The following is a 19,187-nucleotide window of genomic DNA, read 5'->3' on the forward strand; positions in this document are numbered from 1 at the left end:
AAAAAAATATATATATATATATATATAAATAATGTAGCAAAGTTCGTTATTGTGGGAAGAAGGAGGTGGGAACCGGCGAACATTCACAGACTTTAATAATAAAATGAACAAATACAAAAAGGAAGTAAAAGACAGCAGCCCCTCACGGACAACTGCTGTCACATAATACAACAAACAAAACATAACATAAATCCAGGCCTGTTCCTCTCTCGATCTTCACTGTCATCGCTCCTCCTTATGCTTCCGCTCCTCCATGAGATACGAGACCGTATATATATATATGTGTGCGTGTGTGTGTATATATATGAAAAAATATATAAACTTTTTTTTGTGAATATGAATTTAGCATTTGTTAACTCATGTTTGCACATGCACAACCAAATTTACATTCAACATATTTATTTGCATTAGGTAAGAAGTTTGTTAATTGATGTTTGCAGACATATAAACTTTTAATGTGAATTAGCTTACACATTTGTAATCACATTTTGTAAATGCATTAATTTTGAGACCATTTTTGCGTCATACTTTACATGCATTTTGGAACATCCTCATTTGGAAAATTATTTACTATATATAAAATAGACATGGAATTATATTGTACAATATATAAGGAAAGTCCCCATAAAACATGGAAACCTGTGTGTGTGTGAAACGATAAAGAAAAACACACACAGATGACATCAAGAATAAATCCTAACATTTATATTGGAAAAACAGACGATTTTATTAACTCTTTGCCCTAGATGTTTTTAACACAGTTCGCATCCAGATTATACCACAATCAACATTTTTATATATAATCATCGTCTTATATGACTTTACAGATTTTACAATGGGCTTTAGCTCATTTGTGTGTCTGGTCACCATACAAACACATTCAGCACACACAATGGACCACACACACACACACACACACACATTCATATACACACGTACACAAGGCTGCCCGTGAAATGTCTGACAGGTTCGTCTAACGGATCTTAGAATCAGAGCTTTTACAAGCTTCCCCTGTTACACGTCCTTAATAGCTTTGGTGAAAATCACACAACTCCTTGTACACACTTTCGTACATAGATTCGTGTACGCAGCACGGTTTTCAGTCAGCAGGGCAAAAATTACACTGAAAATAAAGTAAAGGCCTTATAAAATCTGTGACCTAATACACAACATAAAAGGGTTCAATAATTGCATCAGTATTTAAATTTGTACAACTAGTGGTAATAATTATAATAATAATAATAATAATAATCACTGGGTCTTATTAGGACATTTAGCAATAACCAACTCAAACATTCGTTCAAATCAAGTTCTGAAAATGTCTTTCAGCTCAGCGAGCCATTATAATGTAATGCGTACAGTTCAGTCCTCTTAAATAACATTGTACATATATCAAGGATGTTATACATTCTTAAACAATAAGAACCGCAACATCAAGCATTAAATATAAGATAAAAAATGCAGCGCGATTAGAAATATCTTTGAAATAATTACAAATATTTATATTATTTTCCTGCCATAAGCTGGTGATACAGTCTTGTTTAATAAATAGATGTTAAATAATTGGTCATTTTGAGATTAAATTGTGAATAGTTTTCAAATATATTTCATAATTTTTCATATGGACTTCCTTTGTAAAACTTAAAGTTTAAGATAAAGTTTAATATCTGATCTAAGAATGATCTGCGAATATGGTTCATTTCTAGAGTGCAATTTAACGGCATAATTTTTCTATACGTCAATATCCACTTAAAATATTACAAACCTCGGTGATTTACATTATAATCATTTCTTGCGATCATATTATAAGAGGTGTTGGAAGAACAGGTTTTGATGCTACCATCTGCTTACATATGTATAATAAATTCTGATTTTCGATTTCGTCCATCAAAAGTCTGAATAATAATGACTCTTAAACACATTTTAGTTAAGTTGGCTCCTTGTACCAGTCTATATAATGTGTTAGATAATACTTATTCGATCAGTTATTATAATAATAGTTCACTTGTAAATGGTTTCTACTTTAAACAATCAGACTGAACAATGTTAAATACATCTGTATGAACGAAATCTGATATTTCGTAGCCAGAAAATAAACAAAAAGAAAAGAAACGAGCAAAGCAATGAACTTAAGCCAACCGGAACATATTTCTATCCCTAAACGCTAATCAAACATCCTGATCACAAATCAATAGTGTTTTTCACAATATTCTAGCATTACCAGCCACCGGCTGAGACACTTTGGACACATGGCACAGGAAGAAGCCACACTTGATAAAGCTTCGTTATGAATTAACCTTGAAAGCAGCGAATGATCTCTTGGCATTTTTCGAAATCCTTGGTTGTGACGACACAAAAAGCTTTACTCAGGAGTGTATTGGACATTTCCGAATTAAATTTTTGGTCAGCAATTTTCCTTGAAATCAATTGTCTAAAACAATAAAGGGCATCTTTGAGCGCTCACCTTTGAAAAATACTCTAGCAAACAATAAGACTTGCATACGAAAAACAAAAAAATGAACAGATATTTCTCACCGATTTCCCATAATGCAAGCAGAGTACCTCAAGAAAAAGCGACCGACAAGAACCAACGAAACGAGTCCTTGTAGATCAGTGAAAGGAAGAGAAACATAGAAAGTCAAAAATGCATGCATGTCGAACGCACATCCACGACGTTCTCAGGGCGTCGCTCCAAAACTCAACCCGTCGCCGACAAAAGCAGTCTGACGTCCAAAAGGACACGGAACAAAGCGTCACACCAGGCCAGGTGAAAAAAAACAAAAAAAACAACTGTTAGCGCCCCCTGGAGTCCAACGGGAGATCAAAACTTGGCTAAAATGACATCTGTATGTAATCAACGTGAATGCTTGTGTTTTTTTGTTTGTGTGGACATGTGTTCCTGCTTCACGGGCCGTTGGAGAGGATACTAAAGCGCCTGGTTGTCGTGGTTACCGTCACCACGGCAACGACGTAGTCTCGAGCAATCCTTGTTGTCGGAGAGAAAGAAAGACTGCGACAGCAGCGCTCAGTGGCTGGACGGCCCGTTGCACTGGGGGGCTTGGCTGGAAATCTCCAGGAAGGCCGAATGCATGACGTCGAATGATTGGTCGGAGAGAGCAGTGACATCATCTGCCGTCAGTCCCTTTGTCTCGATCTTTGGAAGAATTTTCAGAGTGATGGTTCCTGTTAGAAACAATGCGGAAATGTTCATTAGTCATTAATTGCCAAAATGTTTTAATTCATGTTTTAAAATGTAGAAATGGTGGCAATTATGGCTGTAATGAACATACTGCCAGGAACCCTGTGTTTCTCTGTAACATACATTTGTAATGTGCATTACCTGATTTGAACTCTTTCTGTTTTCGTAGGTAGAAGTTACTGTAGGACGAGAACACGATGGGTATGATGGGAGCCTGAGAGAGAGAGAGAGAGAGAGAGAGAGAGAGAGAGAGAGAGAGAGAGAGAGAGAGAGAGATAGAGAGATAGAGAGATAGAGAGATAGATAGATAGATAGATAGATAGATAGATAGATAGATAGATAGATAGATAGAGAGAAGATATGGTTGGTCGATGTGCAGTAGGCAGTAAATCAGCAGGGATTAGAAATGCTCTCACACACAAAAATATGATCTCACACACAGACTCAACTATCCTCCCAGACTGATAATAGATGCAAAAGTGGTCGGTTATCATGACAACACAGCTGGACAGTGTGTGTAAACGGGTATCTGATAGTAAAATAATTAACTACTAATTTATATTTTAAAAATATAAATAAATATAAAATGACAAATAAATATTTAAAATGTTGATGTCTTAAATATTTTTTTAAGTTATATATATATATATATATATATATAAAGAATATGTATAATATGAAAGAAAAATATACATATACATTTAAAAATAAATGTTTAAAATGTAGCTAAATGCAACAAAAGTATATTTAAAAAATATATATTAAATTTTGATAGCATAGGGGTTAAAAATATGTTGCATATATTTTTCTTTTTTACAAATATACACATATAATAAATAAATGAAATAACATGAATCAACTAATTGATTAAATTACTCCATGTATAAAACTCTTGTCAAATAACAGTAAAATGATAAATTAAACTTTTAATAGCATTTTTAAAAGGTTAGCAATATTTTGCACGTATTTCACATATTTTGCTGAAACCCCAAATTAAACAATTTCTACTAAACATCTCAAAGTCTAGACCAGGTATAAAACTCCGTCAGGTCACACGTGGTGTAGCTGCATAAAGCCAAGATGTTAAACACAGATAAAGAGGAGAAAACCATAGACTGTTCACATATTTTGCCCTAACTAATGAGAACCATCAGGGCTCCATTACTCTGGTCTAGATTAAGTGATGTCTGTCCGCCTTTAACTCACATGCTCATCTGGTTTGGATTATGTCAGCCTACCATTTTGATATCAGTATGCATCATCACACAAATGTACACACACATGTATGGACTTTAAGTTCAGAATAAAGTAAAATGACTATTAATTACAACTACTCAGACTCACAGCCACAAACACACACACGCTTTCTAAAATATTCGTTTACTTGCAAAATTAATGTTACCTCACATGAACTTGTTGCGTTTAGAATAATTTCACGTTTCTAATTCACTCCACCTGCTCATTTCAAAACCTCTTTACACCAACAACAACTCTGAGGGGAAAGTGCGGACATAAACCCTTTCCAGCCCAAAGTCAGTCTCAAATATTCGGCTATTGATAGGTTTGTCTCAACATTACAGCAATTATCCAAAATATTTTTTGTGGCCATACAAATGTAGTTTTACTATTAGCCTTAAGGCTTTGTTTGCATTGAGTCTAATAAATATGCTAGTTCACTCCAAAAAATTGACAAAATAGCATTTTAGCAGATATACATTATGCATTTTTGGTTAAATCAAATGCTCTCTAGATTGACAACACAATAAAGTAGTTTAGCTATAAAAAAACAAAAAGAGAAGAATTTTGTTAACATGACTAGCCTAACTTCCTGTTTCGAAAGAAAAACGGGAAGAAAACTTGCTTTAAAACCATTTCATGGGGTCTATAAAGTAGTAACTCAGAGGGAATTAGAAAAAAACAAACTTTCCACATACAAAATAAAGCCTATAAAGTGAAACAGGAAGTAGTTTAAGTGACCAAACCGCCTTGAGATTCATTAGTCCAATACAAATATAATCCAATTGGCTTCAACTTTTTTCACAAGTCTCAACAAAGGAAGAGATGCCGAAGGCATGTTTCATGTGGCTTTGGAAATGAGTTTGTGCAGATCAATTGCATAAGAGTTAAAGTTTCTATGTGGCTGCACTAGAACAGGAGCGAAAATAAGAAACAACGGCTCCCTCTGTTGGTGAAGATAACATACAACACTACAAGGGTAAAGACAGTCTCCCTTATGACCTCTGACCCGTGACACAGGTTTCATGGGTTGATGAGGGACCTTTGAGCTCAAGCTTGTTCAGGTTGTGCCAGGTAAATGACTTAAGCTTTGTACTTTGCACCTACACGTCAGGTTAGATCAGATCAAGTTGTATCCCTTAAAACTCATCTTTGATACAAAATGACATTTAAAAGTCTTTTCCTGTGAAAATAATTTCTTCTTAAATGACTTAAATTAACTTGATCTACACCCTTGCTTCGTTTAGTATACTCGTAAAAATGAATATGCAAATTGGCCCCGCCTCCACCCACTCACACCAGCTCAGAATACCTGATCCACTGTGAAAAACATTAAACAATGTCAAGTGGAAATACTGGTTTAATTCAGCCATAAATGTTTGAACCAGAAATTGATTCAAAAGAAGAGTGAATTGTACAGGCTTGTATACAAGTCGATGTATTAGAATGGGAATGCGCTTTTACTGCATGTATCGCTCTTACAACGTCAGACACATAACGGTAATTCGTGATTAGCCTTTGCATTGTCTGTTATCAAACGTCTAATAGTGTGTTGCACAAACCATGTTGCGGTTCACCATCTCAGAGTCAAACCACTGCCTTCTAAAAATCAGCAAAACGCTTTGAACATCATGGAATGTCAGTGGAGAAAAGCCCCTCCCCTCATGTTGATAGGATTGGTTACATGTTTGTAACTGCAGGAAACAGGGACGTTTCAAACCTTGTTTTTGAGACTGTCTTTGGTTCACTACAGTTTTACGGAGAAAATACTCTGCAATGGTGTTGACTGGTGAATTTGCACATTGTTTGTCTTAAAGTATATTTTAAAACACCAAACAGACATTTAAACAACATTAAAAAACTTGATTTTAACCACAGGGGTCTTTAAAGGACAATTCCGGCCAAAAATGAAGCTAGGGCTAAATAACACATGGGTACCGAGTCGACTGTTCTCTGGGATGCGTTTTCATGATAATCGAATGTACCAAGTTTTAATTTTAGTTTTACCACAGATTAGCTTATAACTCTAGTATATAGGGAATAGAATAAGTAAAAATAAAAATCGCTAGTTAATACCACTAACAAGGCTCAAAATAGCCCCACACTAACATAAACGAGGGTCTCTACCTGCAAACCGAAGCATTGAGAACTTTGTAAGTGTACAGACAGTTTAATAAGGAAATACTTTATAAAGACAGTAAACTTTGCATATATAGGCAGGAGCCATCATTAGAAAACAGTCTCGACCAGTCGAACCACGAACGCCGTGCTACGTGCCGGTCGATAGTCATAGTTCAGCTCACGTAGCATGGCGTTCGTGCTTCAAGACTGTTTTCCAAAGATGGCTCCTGCCTATATACGTAAAGTTTTACTGTCTTTATAAAGTATCTCCTTATTAAACTGTCTGTACACTTACAAAGTTCTCAATGCTTCGGTTTGCAGGTACAGACCCTCCGTATGCTACTGTGTTAGTATGGGGCTATTTTGAGCCTTGTTAGTGGTATTAACTAGCGATTTTTATTTTTACTTATTCTATGCCCTATATACTAGCGTTATAAGCTAATCTGTGTTAAAACTAAAATTAAAGGGACAATGTGTCGTTTTTTAGGCATTTTATTATATAAAATCAATATTTTTATTCATAAATATGTCCTCAATCGTGTACAAATACCTCTGCCAATTATCTGACTTATCCTCATAAACGAAGAATTTATTATCTTTATATACATGTGATGGGTAGGTCCACAGACGCTTCCATGTAGTTTCGCCATCTTGAAAAACTATAATAGCAGAGAGGGTCAAAAAGTACTAGGCCAACGCGTTTCCATATACTAGCGGCTCGTAACTGAAAGCAGCAGTGAGAGGCGCTTCACGGCCCCGGCAAGTTTAAAAGGCTGCATCGCACTGTTATTATTCATTCTGTAACATTTGTTTGTTCGTTGTGTCAAGTTGCAGTTTGTTTGAAATAACAAACCTGTTCACCCAAAGGAAAACTTGAAGAAGTGCTATTTGAAGACATCCTGTCATAGCTTTTTGGTACATAACAGCTACCGTAGATGCAACACGCATTTGAAAAAGCGAGGCGCTGGAGAGCACAATTCGTTTGAATGCAAAATACGATTTCACCGCTAGATGGGAGAAATTCCTACACAATGTCCCTTTAAAGCTAAAACTGGGTACATTTGATTATCATGAAACGCATCTCAGAGAAAGGTCGACTCGGTGCCCATGTGTTATCTACCCCTAGGTTCATTTTTGGCCAGAATTGTCCTTTAAGCACAGGTGTTCTGGAGTAACACTCACCTGTGCTTGAATGGCCAGATGAAACGCTCCCTTTTTAAAAGGAAGAAGCCCGCCATTCTGATTCCGTGTGCCTTCTGGAAACACCCACAAACGGATCTACAGAAAGTTTAAAACACAAAATGAGATTCTTTGCAGCACCCACTGAAAATGACTGACAATTAAAATATAGATGGATAAATAGATGCAACGAAGTACCAAACCACAATTTAGTATGCAAAATATTACAATGACATCATTGCTGTTGTTAGAATGTTTCGTATTCAGAAATCAACATAAGTAATTTCCTATTTATTTTCTCAATATGGATTAAAAAAAAAAAAAAGAGGATTTGGAGGATGGCAGACCAACTGATGCTGGTAGGCCACATGATAATGACAACATGTAAATGTGATTTTTTTTTTTTCAATCAAAAAGGAAACTACACTTCAATAGGAGCATATAGCATCAATTAACATGGTTTGAGCTGAATGAATTGTCAGGGAGACTTAGTAAAGACAGACCTGGTCGGCTAACATGGTTTTAGCAGCTTCACTCATGACATTCTTGGCGTCCCTGGTCTTTTGGCGGTTGATGAAGACGATTCCTCCCAGCCAGCAAATTATGCCCACCGTCCCGGCCCATACCAGCTCCTTCTTAGCTATCATCGTGCAACGGTCCGGCAGTATCTCCATCATGCCTGCAGAGATGAGGAGAGAATCAGTACAGAAAGACTGGTTGCACAAGCACGATCATGTGACATCTGGGTGTGCCTGTAGAAAGAAGCTAATTCATGCAGGTCCGGTCACGTTGGCAGACCTCTTTAAACAGGATTTTGACCCAGAGCTTTTTTGCCAGATTGCAATCCCAACCATGTTTTGAAAGGCAAGAGTAGGTAATAATGGTAATACCGAACACATTAAGTGTAGTGGTTCACCTAGCACGTCGAGTGATGATTGGTGGTTGGAGATGATGACGTAGGGTCCTTCTGTCTGTAGATGCTCCCAACCGCTGACCTGATAGCGCAGACCCAGGAAATACTTCACATGACGAACCATGAACCGGATTACCCTGCAGGAAGTAAGCAGACATTACAATCCAGAGCACGACTGATAACAGTCACTCAATCCATTTTCACAAATATGGCTTCTATATCTCTTTCAATGCAAAGAATTTTCCCACCATTTTATCATTCACCAGGCAGAAATCAAACGTTTTAGTAGGGCTGAGTAAAAAAATATTGATTTCTCGATTTTAATCATAACAGCCCATCAAAAATGCACATTTTGATCACTTGTTTTTCGAATCACAAGCTTCAAGTACAAGCATAAAGAAGACTGCAACACTAATAATATATGTCAAGCACCATGTAATTATACTGATTTTCAAAATTCTAAAATGGTTTGGTCAAAAAATTTGTTTAGATAATAAAAACAACAACAACAACATGTTTAGACAACCTAAAGTGACCCAAGATTTCAGTGCAATAATTATCCAAGCTAACATGTATGAATGCACTTGTATGTGTGTAACAAGGTTCTTATAGTTAACTTAAACTATTTTGTTAAAGGAGTAGTTCACTTTTTAAAAAACCTTTGCTGATAATTTACTCACCCCCATGTCATCCAAGATGTCCATGTCTTTCTTTCTTCAAAAACCTTAATATCTTTTTGACTGAAGAAAGAAAGACACGGACATCTTGGATGACATGGGGATGAGTAAATTATCAGCAAAGGTTTTTTAAAAAGTGAACTACTTTAATTTTAATAAAATATAAGATGAAAAACTTTAAATGAAAAACTTTAAATGAAAATTAAAAGTTGCCTTGGCAACTAACTGAAATTGTGTTGTTGAGTTGACGAGTTGACATTGAAGAACTAAAATTACTAATTGCACATAAATACAAATTAAAAGTAAAACTGAGTAAATTAAACCTAAATAGTAATATTTAAAAAATATAAATAAAAGTGACAAAAGCACATCAAAAATGAAAGAAATCAAGAAAATAAAAAATTCTTTGTAATTTCTAAATTTTCTGAGTTATTTGACGTTTACTGTGATGTTGTGCGATAGAACAGAGAGATTACAGATACAGTGTCTGTGAGACCTTTGAACACATAAGAGCTTCATATCAGTAATGTGAATAAGTGGAGCAAATGTGGGCAAAAGACATCTGTGGTTATGCAACACCGCAGCTGAAGAGAGTCAACAAAACACATTCATTCAAACATTTCAGGATCCTGAAAGATGATACGATGAATCGTGTTCAAATACTTAGGGTTAGAGGTTATTACCCCCAATGATAAGTACCAGGTATGAGCAATAGTAAAGCGATGCTTGATTTACCAAACATAAAATATAAATATATAAATATAAAAATGCAAGTCTGTTTCCAGAGTTTACACAGGCATTAGTTTCAGCAATGCTTTGACATGAATCTTTGTGACCATTACATGCTTCCTCAATAGTGATGATGGTTGTGAAATTACCCTGAGGGTTTGAGTTTTGACATGTTGTGAATGGTAAACAACAGCTCCCCGCACAGAGATCTCGCTCTTAGCAGTCACTGCATGTGCGTTTTGTAACAAGAGTCTGGGCCTGTTCTGCAATAAATCCGGACTGCAATTTTTACTGTAAGTTTATTTGAATTGTTTGAATTCATTTAGCTTAACACCTACCTCATCATTACGAAAATGTCTCTGTCATAGGAACTGTATAAATGTGACTGTATAAAGAACAAGAAGAAAAATGAATTACATTTGTTCCATTTAAACATTTGGGGTCGGTAAGATTTCTTAAATGTTTTTGAGTCTCTCCTGCTCACTCAGGCAGCATTTATTTGATAAAAAGCAGGATAATTGTGAAATTTTATTACAATTTAAATTACAGTTTTCTATTTTAATATACATGTTAAAATGTTATTTATTCATGTGATGACAAAGCTGAATTTTCACCCTAACAGCATTAACTTGAAAAAGTCTTTTTGTAACATTATAAACATTCACTTTTGATCAATTTAATGCATCCTTGCTGAATAAAAGTATTCATTTCTTAAAAGAAAAGAACTTACTGACACCAATCGTTTGAACTGTAGTGTACCATATAAGTAGCATAGTATATGAATATAATAATCAATCAGTACAATGATTTTTTTTAAATCAAAATGCATTTGCATCTAATACTTTCACTGTACCACCACTGTGCATTATGCATTCTTATTCAAACAACAAGAATGTACTCTAACAAAAATATTTACATAATCATCTAAACTTCGCTCTAAGCAGTGTGGTCGGTGTCGGATGTTCGCTAACAGTGTATCCCTGGTCACGTATTTGGAATTGCGTTTTTTTTTTTTTAATTTCGAATTTACCCCTAAACGAAGAACGAAAAAATGAACGTGAGTATATTGGGGCCTTAAAGGAAACTCCAGGTATTAGGACTTGTGGCTCACATGGCTTAATACAACTAGGACTGGGTATTGACACAAATTTCACAATTCGACAGATTTTGATTCACAGGCTTGCAATTCGATTCGGATTTGATTCAATATTGATTGTTTTGATCAGGTACAATACATGGCAAATTTCTCAAGGAAAACAAATCTCTTAACTAATCCTGTACACTATGGAGTCAGTTCATTAGCCTACTATAATATTGAAGGTAAAAATTAACTGTTTTGTAGCTATACAAACACTTAAATTACACTTTTATTTATTTTTATAATAAGAAAGTATATGAATTATAAACATTTTAATGGTGGCTGTCATGATTTATTCAAACAAGCATTAAATATTGAAGAACATTAAAAATGATAATGAATATATAATATGGTGCATATATTTATCAAAATTCTCCTCTCTAGAGTTAATTTTTCTAGCTGACTAACGAGTTTATGGTCACATTTTTTTTCTGAGGTAAATGTGACGTTACATGACATTGTTTACAAGTTGTTTAACTGACGTCTTTCCACGGTTAAAACACTGATTGAGCGATTTCATGTGACATGATACGGATTTCGATAAGTTGTTCTCTATCTTTTAACTCACTTTTAGATGCTCTTTCATGTTTATTTCGCGCTGTAATTGGTATTATTAAGGCGGAAGAGAAGATCATGTGCGCTCCGTAAAAATGAGAATCGATTAATATTGAGAAATCAATATTTTTTACCCACGTAAATTATGTCTCTTACTGAAATACGTGGTAGAAACCCCATGAAAGATTTACGTTATTTTAAATACATCAACATCGTTTTATACATATTTTGGACAATTGGGGCGCCATTTTAGGTGCGCAGTGCATTCTGCATCGATGACGTCAAATGGATGCACTTTGTGAGCTACTTACTGTTGCTATTTTTGGCCCAACACAACTAAAAAAAAATATATACTGATATATTTTGGTTGTAATTTTCAGTCGAAGGGCAACAAGACAAGTGATGAAAACACACAAGTGTATGAAACTTAAATCCACCCTTAAGTGCATTTTGGTCTTATAAGAAAAGGTCAAAGTTGTGATCCATTGTATCACAGTGGGATATTTACTGCTAGGGGCTTGTGACGGTTCACTGTGACCATTGTAAAGAAAGACGAAAATAGATATACAAGCCAAGGTGTGTGTGTTTTTTTTTTAACACCTTTAAAACAAAGACAGCAAAGCTAGCACTTTTCAAATTGAAAAGTGCTGAAACTGTTTTCATATCACAATATACATCACAGAAAAACAAGTCTGCTTACTTGTTTCTAGGTTTTGGTCTACAAAAATACATCAACCCTGCACACGCATGATAAACCCCACACTCTTTTACCACCAGCTATGGACCAGCACACATATTTTATTTGTTACTACACACATCATAAATAAACTCTGTAATCATAAATGTCAACCTGTGCTCTGACACATTAACCTAGTACACAAGCACAACGGAACAAGAGTTTAACCCCTGCCAAGCTTGGCTGTTATCATAGATGTTAAACTTCACGAGTAGCTTCTCAAGAACACACAATAACTCCAATTGAAGGTTACTGCAGTCTTTTTGAGAGGTTTATTTTGTCTTCATTTACCCTCATGTTATTTCAAACCTGTATTACTTCATTTCTATTGTGAAACATTAAAGGAGATATTCTCAATAACGCACAGGCCAGGGTAATTACACTTAACTAAAATCATACTGTAAAAATCATCTTCTTGTTTGAAATAAAATAAATGTTAACTAAAATATTAAAAACCTTTAAACTTGTTTTATATCAAATAGCTGCAACATTTTTAATTTTTCATTTAGTTTAACTACTGTACTAAAATGACTAAAACGATTTAAAATAATAACTAATTAAAATTATAAAAACATGACAAAATTACTAAAATGAAAAGAAAAAAAATCTAAATAAAAAAGAAAAGAAAAGAATACTGTTATAGTATCTTAATGATACTAAGGTAAAACTGGTACAGGCCAGTTTTCAAAATAATTCATTACGATGAATGGGGACTGGAGCTTAAAATCACTGAAGTATTATAATACAACATATTCCTTCCAAGTCTTCCGAAGTTATAAAATGAAGGCTCATGTAAAAGTCATTTTTGAGTCAGACCTTTCCAATTATTCTATTACTGTCTTAAAATCAAACTCATTTGGTTCTCAAACTCACTGACTCAACGAACAACTTTATTTTACAATAAAAATAAATAAAATGATCTGGTTGCAGCGTATATCAACTCACTAGTGGGGAAAATAATCAGTGAATAACAAATAAAAATTGATCCTCATCGCATAACTTCATAAAACTTGGAACAATGTTTTGTGTTCATTTTGAAGTTTTAAATCTTCAATCCTCATTTACTTTAAGCACATGAAAAAGAATAAAATGATTGTCTCTAGATGTTGTTGGTCATGATACAACGACACATTTTCATATCGTCGTTGTAGGGCGGAAACCTCCTGTTGTTTAAATAATTAAACACTGAGTCGTCAAAGTTGGTTTTGTGGCTTTATATATGGCCAGACACTTGCACTTGTCATTTTAATATTAACATTTTATGAAAATCAAGATCAAATGGAGTCATCATTAGAATGGCAGTATCTGAGACAGTAAATGCATCACATTAGGTTTTCCTTAACTTACAGGTTATAAAATGTATTGTTGATATGTGGGGGCTCAGTTTTTCTTGTTGAATACTTTGGACAAAATATCATGATATAAAAGATGAAGTGCTATGCACAGGATATTTAACACAGTACATTGGCTGCGCCAGCAAATACCAGACAAGACTCTTCTCCATTCTTTAAATATAAAAAAAAGCATTAGCCTTTACAGGCAGTGTTTCTCCAATAAAGAAAACGCTGTTTCTGTTTACCTTTGCATTGCAAACAAGAAGCGACCTATCTCCAACCTGCGAGCAGCACTTCATTCATGACAGATTTAGGTGGAGTTATGAGGTTTGACTGACAGTTTGAGGATCCAATGGAGTTAGCAAAGCTCATTTTAATACTTTTCATTGGTTCATTATTTGTAAAAACCCACATACAGGTGTAAAGGATGACCAGTAGCATTGATGCTTAAAATAAAATAAAAACAACGGAATTTAGAGATACAAAATTTCAGCCCGACAGCGGAAATATATTCTTATTTGGAGCATTTATTTTCATTTATATTTTTCTTCTTTTTTGGGGGGAATTTGATCATTCTCCATGTCACACCTGACAACCTGTCACAGTGGTTGGGAAACTGCTCTATTGACTCTTATCTCTTATCTCTATTAGCCTTGTTAGCTCTCCCCTTTCACCCAATAAGTTCAGAATCCTTGCATCATCTCCCATTGTGGCTCAATCCCTCTTTCCTATCACACTGATAAAGAGAGAGAGAAAAAAAGGGTGTTAGGTCATGAAGTTAAACCCTTAATTGCCATGACCAAAACACTTAAGCTTGCATAAAGTAGTTTCCACATATTTGCCACGATCAGATTCTAGTATGTACAATGTTTTGCACGCATGACAACACGTCAACACTCGATAGTCGAGGTACGGTAAGTCAACACCAGCCTGGACACATGAGCTCACCCTCTCCTGGCGTAATTACCGGGTAACGTCGCAAACTACAAACCCTACACATGGCACTGATAGCTTGAATCACTAAACAACAGGCACGTCAGGCAGTTTAAAATATCAGTGAACTTCCACTTGGGAAAGATGATTGCATTAACGACTGCAATAAACGGATGTCTGTTATTCTATGGCGCCCAGTGTGCTCATTGTACCCTGCGTGCGAATGAACCGACTGTTATGAAGAGCAGAAATAGTTTTTAGTGAACACGTGAAATAGTCTCTTTCAAACATATTTAAAACCTGCAGAACATCGGGACAGGCGCTGACAGGAACTTTTGTGCATACGCAGTCGGACCTCAGGTCTCTGATTTTCGTATCCCATGCACACTATTAGTGAAGGCCACAAACACAAGGCTGCTTTTCATATCACACAAGAGATCCTGTCTGTGCCAGTCTGGCTTGCTTAGTTGGGGACACTTAATATTCAGCGATTTTACAGATTTGACTGCACTGACACTATTGGATGAGAACTGAACTGAGCAGGATGATGACATCACTGTTTTATACAGAGCTGCTTTATAGCTGAATTTAACTCATTTGTCTTTTTTTTATTTGACGCTCTTTAGTCTTTACACAGTTTTTGAACAGAATTAACAATGACTGAATTGACCTCAGCTGAACAATGACACTTGTCTTTTTAGAGCTGCTTTACAGCAGAGTTAAATTCTATTTGCATATTGATTTTTCTGTTTATCACTGTAAAGTTGCTTTGAACAATCTGCTATCGTACAGATTGTACCATAAAGTGTATTTATATTCACTGAATACTGTGTTTCAGTATTTATGGAAAGTATATTACTATATAAATAAAGGTGACTTGGCTTATGTGTGCAGTTGACATAAACTTGACATGGTATTTGATGTGTGACAAGGCATACTACATTTAAAACAACTTTTTGCTATTGTTTTTAATCATTAGCATGCATGCAGATTGTATGGCCTCCTAATTGACACATAGAATTTTTTTACTTTTAAAAAGGTCACACTCATGCAAGTTTATATACTATTTTCTGAAAACATTCATGTTAATTTGTAATTTAGCATCTTGATATTCATTATACACAATGATTTTGCTATTTTTTAAGGGCCAAATTGCAATAAAAAAAGAAAAAAGTCTCCAAACTTACTTCTGTTGAGGACCCCAAGTTGTAAAAATGCTTCAATAAAGGACTAAATGTTTCAGTTCTAGATTAAGAAAATAATTTTGACTCACACCTCAGTTTGTAATTTACAATGGAAGTCTACAGGACAAGGCATTCTGGAAAGTTAAAAAGCAGTATAATTTATACTGATTATAAATCAGATCACTTATAATTTTCCACAGCTTATGTTGTCTGAAGCTTTTTGTCTACTGAAATCTCTTGGAAAGATATTTTTGCAGTGTTTCGTCAGCAGAACAATCCAAAAACACATAAAATAATAGTACAACCCACTGAAGAGATGTATGTCTATCCCTGACAGCATAGCTTTCATACACGTAAAAAAATCAAAGATGACGCTGCAGTGAATAATGTCTATGGGAGGCCAAAAATAACTTAAATCAAAATATTCAATGAGATGTATGTAAAAGAGAGTTACTACTACATTCCTATTTACATTCCACGGTTGCATTCTAGAACAGTGGCTCTCAAATAGGGTGGACATGCTATAGTAATATATTTAGCCTAATACAATTAAATCAAGTAAAATTGCTAAAAATCACTTCTGCGGTCACTTAATCACAAACAAAAACCACTAAACTAACAAATCTTTTTAGGTAGGCCTATTTGCTTTATTCTATTTCATTTAACAAAACTGCACACACAAAATCACAATTAATTTTAAAGGGTTAGTTCACCCAAAAATGATCGCATATTTACTCACCCTCAAGCCATCCTAGGTGTATCTGTATTTGACTTCTTTCAGCCAAACACAATCGGAGTTATATTAAAATATATAGCTCTTCCAAGCTTTATAATGAGAGCGAATGGTACCTTGTTGTTGCACCTTTTTCTTCAAAATCTCAGGTACCATTCACTCCAATTATAAAGCTTGAAAGAGCCAGGATATTTTTTAATATAACTCAGATAGTGTTTGTCTGAAACTGAGAAGAAAGTGATACACCAAAGAATGGCTTTTAGGGAGTGAGTAAATTATGGGATCATTTTCATTTTTTTGGTGAACTAACCCTTTAACGTATTGATAGTTTCTGTTAATCAGTTTAAATCTTGACTTTGACAGGAGGTCCTAGAAGATTCTGTGTAGAGATCCGATGTTCTAGAACGTCCGTTACCATGGCAGCGACATTCTAGACCATTACGGAAATCATTCAAAAACAAATTCGGCGCGAACATTGATTCTAAACTGATGGCATGGATTCCGCAATTCCATCGATCAACTGTCCACTGTGTGAAAAAAGTGTGACTGTTGGTTTAATCTAGCACCATCGACCAGGATGAACTCTGCACCAGCTGAGCCATGAAACCAATCCATCATGGCCTCATTAATACAACTAGGAAGTCCTGTATCTGACAAACCAGAGCATGTAACTAGTAAAGCAACCCAGAACCGTTTCACACCTTTCCTCCACATCATCAGAAAACAAACACACGCTTTGGTCGCCATCTCTGGCTTGCACGAGACGCTAAACCTGATAGCGTTAAACACATAACGTTACAAGTGGAATATGCACGCGCTCTAACCGCATATTTACATTATCGTGTATAGATAAAATACACAGAGCTTATTTAATTATTATTTCGAGTTAAATATACGATACATAGGACTGTTCTTTACATATGTGTTCTTAGCGAGCTGGCTAAAAGATTCACTACCGTGATCCGAACATCTGTCCGGGGTGAACGGATGCACTGCATTCCTTTACAAATGCATCGACATTTCAGTCATAATAAGCATATGTGGGTACATAAACATGCGATTTGACCCATGAATCGGGCGTGTAAACGATAAAAAAGGTGACTGCATGTGTATAGCAAATGTTCCAGTCTTAAAATACAATATAACCTATATTATGATAGCGAGATTTTCTGTATAACATCCAATAACCACATATAATGGCAGCCCAGTGTCCTGAATCAATCCACGAGTGTAGAAAAGGAAACATTGTGTGACTTGCGTTGTTGACAACTCACCTCATATTCTCAATGTCTCTGCCGCCGCTTTTCAGAATGCACAACGGTATGGTGGCAACGGCCAGCAGCATCATGTACGCCACATAGAAGCACTTCTTGAAATAGTAAACGAACGTGCTACTGGTCCATAACAGAAGCGGGAGCACCAGCAGCACAGCCAGCATCCACACGGCATCCATACCCGCGACCAGCGCCTTTCTCGGCTGTCGAGAAATGATACAAGGCCAGCGGTGTGACGCGGAGGGAAGACCGTACGAGACTAACTCAGAACCGAGTCTACATCAGACACCACGTCCAAGTCGCACACTTGAGCAACTTTGCCGATCCTCCTGCTAGACGTTTACGTAATATCACGCGAACGAGAGGGATGTCAACCAGTACCGGAGGTTTATGGAGAGAGCCAGGCGTGGGTTATCCACTGAGAGCGCCTCTGAGTGTAACCTTTGGCCGTATGGAGTGTGTGTCACTAGCTGTGTTCGATTCTCGAATCGTTCTTTTGAACCGATTCTTTGAACTTGTTCTGTCTAGAGTTTGTTAATGACTCTCCCATCAACTTTCCAACAGTATTTTAATTACTGTAATTTAATTACTCTCCCCTCTTTTGAAAAGGTAAAGTAAGGGATTACTCTTAATTTTTCTGTAATTGAATTTGTTACTTCTGATGTAATTGCATTAAATACTGTATAGACTACAACAATTCTATATAAAACAGTAGTGGATTTAACATGAAAACCTAATGTTAAAATTTATGTTTTAATGTAACCTTCTCCCTTTACACACTTTGGTCAGTTCAAGAATAAATTATGCAATTGTAGGCCTGTTTCTTGTTTGAAAGAATTGATAGGGCAGTTTCGTGTCTATCCTTGTATTGTTCGACTGTTCGAGGTTGATGGGATTTATAAAGTAATAAGTAATGCAATACCGCTTAGAGATAATTAGTACAGTAATCTAACTACGCTGTTTAAGATGTAAATGGTAGTAATTAATTACCCAACACTGCAAACTACCATAATACTACAGTTAGCTTGATAAAACTGTTAAATAGAAATAGGCCTAAATGAAGTAAATAAAAGTGTATTTGTTAACATTACGAGCACTTTATTTTTTTCTGTTGCTTTGTGTGTATATTTATGCTTTGACAATATTGTATGAAAAAAACACTATTAAAAATAAGCAATAATACATAGTTTTGCATAAAAAAATATTTTAACACTTTTAAGACATATTTTATGACACTGACAAAAAT

The 19,187-nt window shown here is 35.4% G+C and overlaps 1 protein-coding gene across 1 annotated transcript; it reads right to left on the reverse strand.

Annotated features, from left to right (window-relative positions):
• Positions 1–708: 708 nt before the first annotated feature.
• On the reverse strand, positions 709–18,431 carry agpat2 (1-acylglycerol-3-phosphate O-acyltransferase 2 (lysophosphatidic acid acyltransferase, beta)). Its single transcript, XM_077194238.1, has 6 exons — positions 17,942–18,431; positions 8,652–8,785; positions 8,239–8,414; positions 7,739–7,834; positions 3,341–3,413; positions 709–3,183 (listed from the first exon to the last, which is right to left on the reverse strand). The coding sequence occupies exons 1-6, from the start codon at positions 18,118–18,120 to the stop codon at positions 3,026–3,028; spliced, it is 816 nt and encodes a 271-aa protein (XP_077050353.1). The 5' UTR covers positions 18,121–18,431; the 3' UTR covers positions 709–3,025.
• Between the last annotated feature and the right edge of the window lie 756 nt (positions 18,432–19,187).

Source organism: Siphateles boraxobius, unplaced genomic scaffold (assembly GCF_051911475.1).
Source record: "Siphateles boraxobius isolate OS27281-9 unplaced genomic scaffold, OSU_SipBor_1 11, whole genome shotgun sequence".
Taxonomy (NCBI): Eukaryota; Metazoa; Chordata; class Actinopteri; order Cypriniformes; family Leuciscidae; genus Siphateles; species Siphateles boraxobius.

What these genes read in the sequence shown, in the direction of transcription:
- agpat2 (XM_077194238.1), bottom strand. Translation starts at nt 18,120, where the DNA reads ATGGATGCCGTGTGGATGCTGGCTGTGCTGCTGGTGCTCCCGCTTCTG. An exon ending in AAACCATGTTAGCCGACCAG is followed by an intron (nt 7,835 to 8,238) that starts GTCTGTCTTTAC and finishes AACTTTCTGTAG; the next exon opens with ATCCGTTTGTGGGTGTTTCC. An exon ending in ACAGAAAGAGTTCAAATCAG is followed by an intron (nt 3,184 to 3,340) that starts GTAATGCACATT and finishes TGTTTCTAACAG; the next exon opens with GAACCATCACTCTGAAAATT.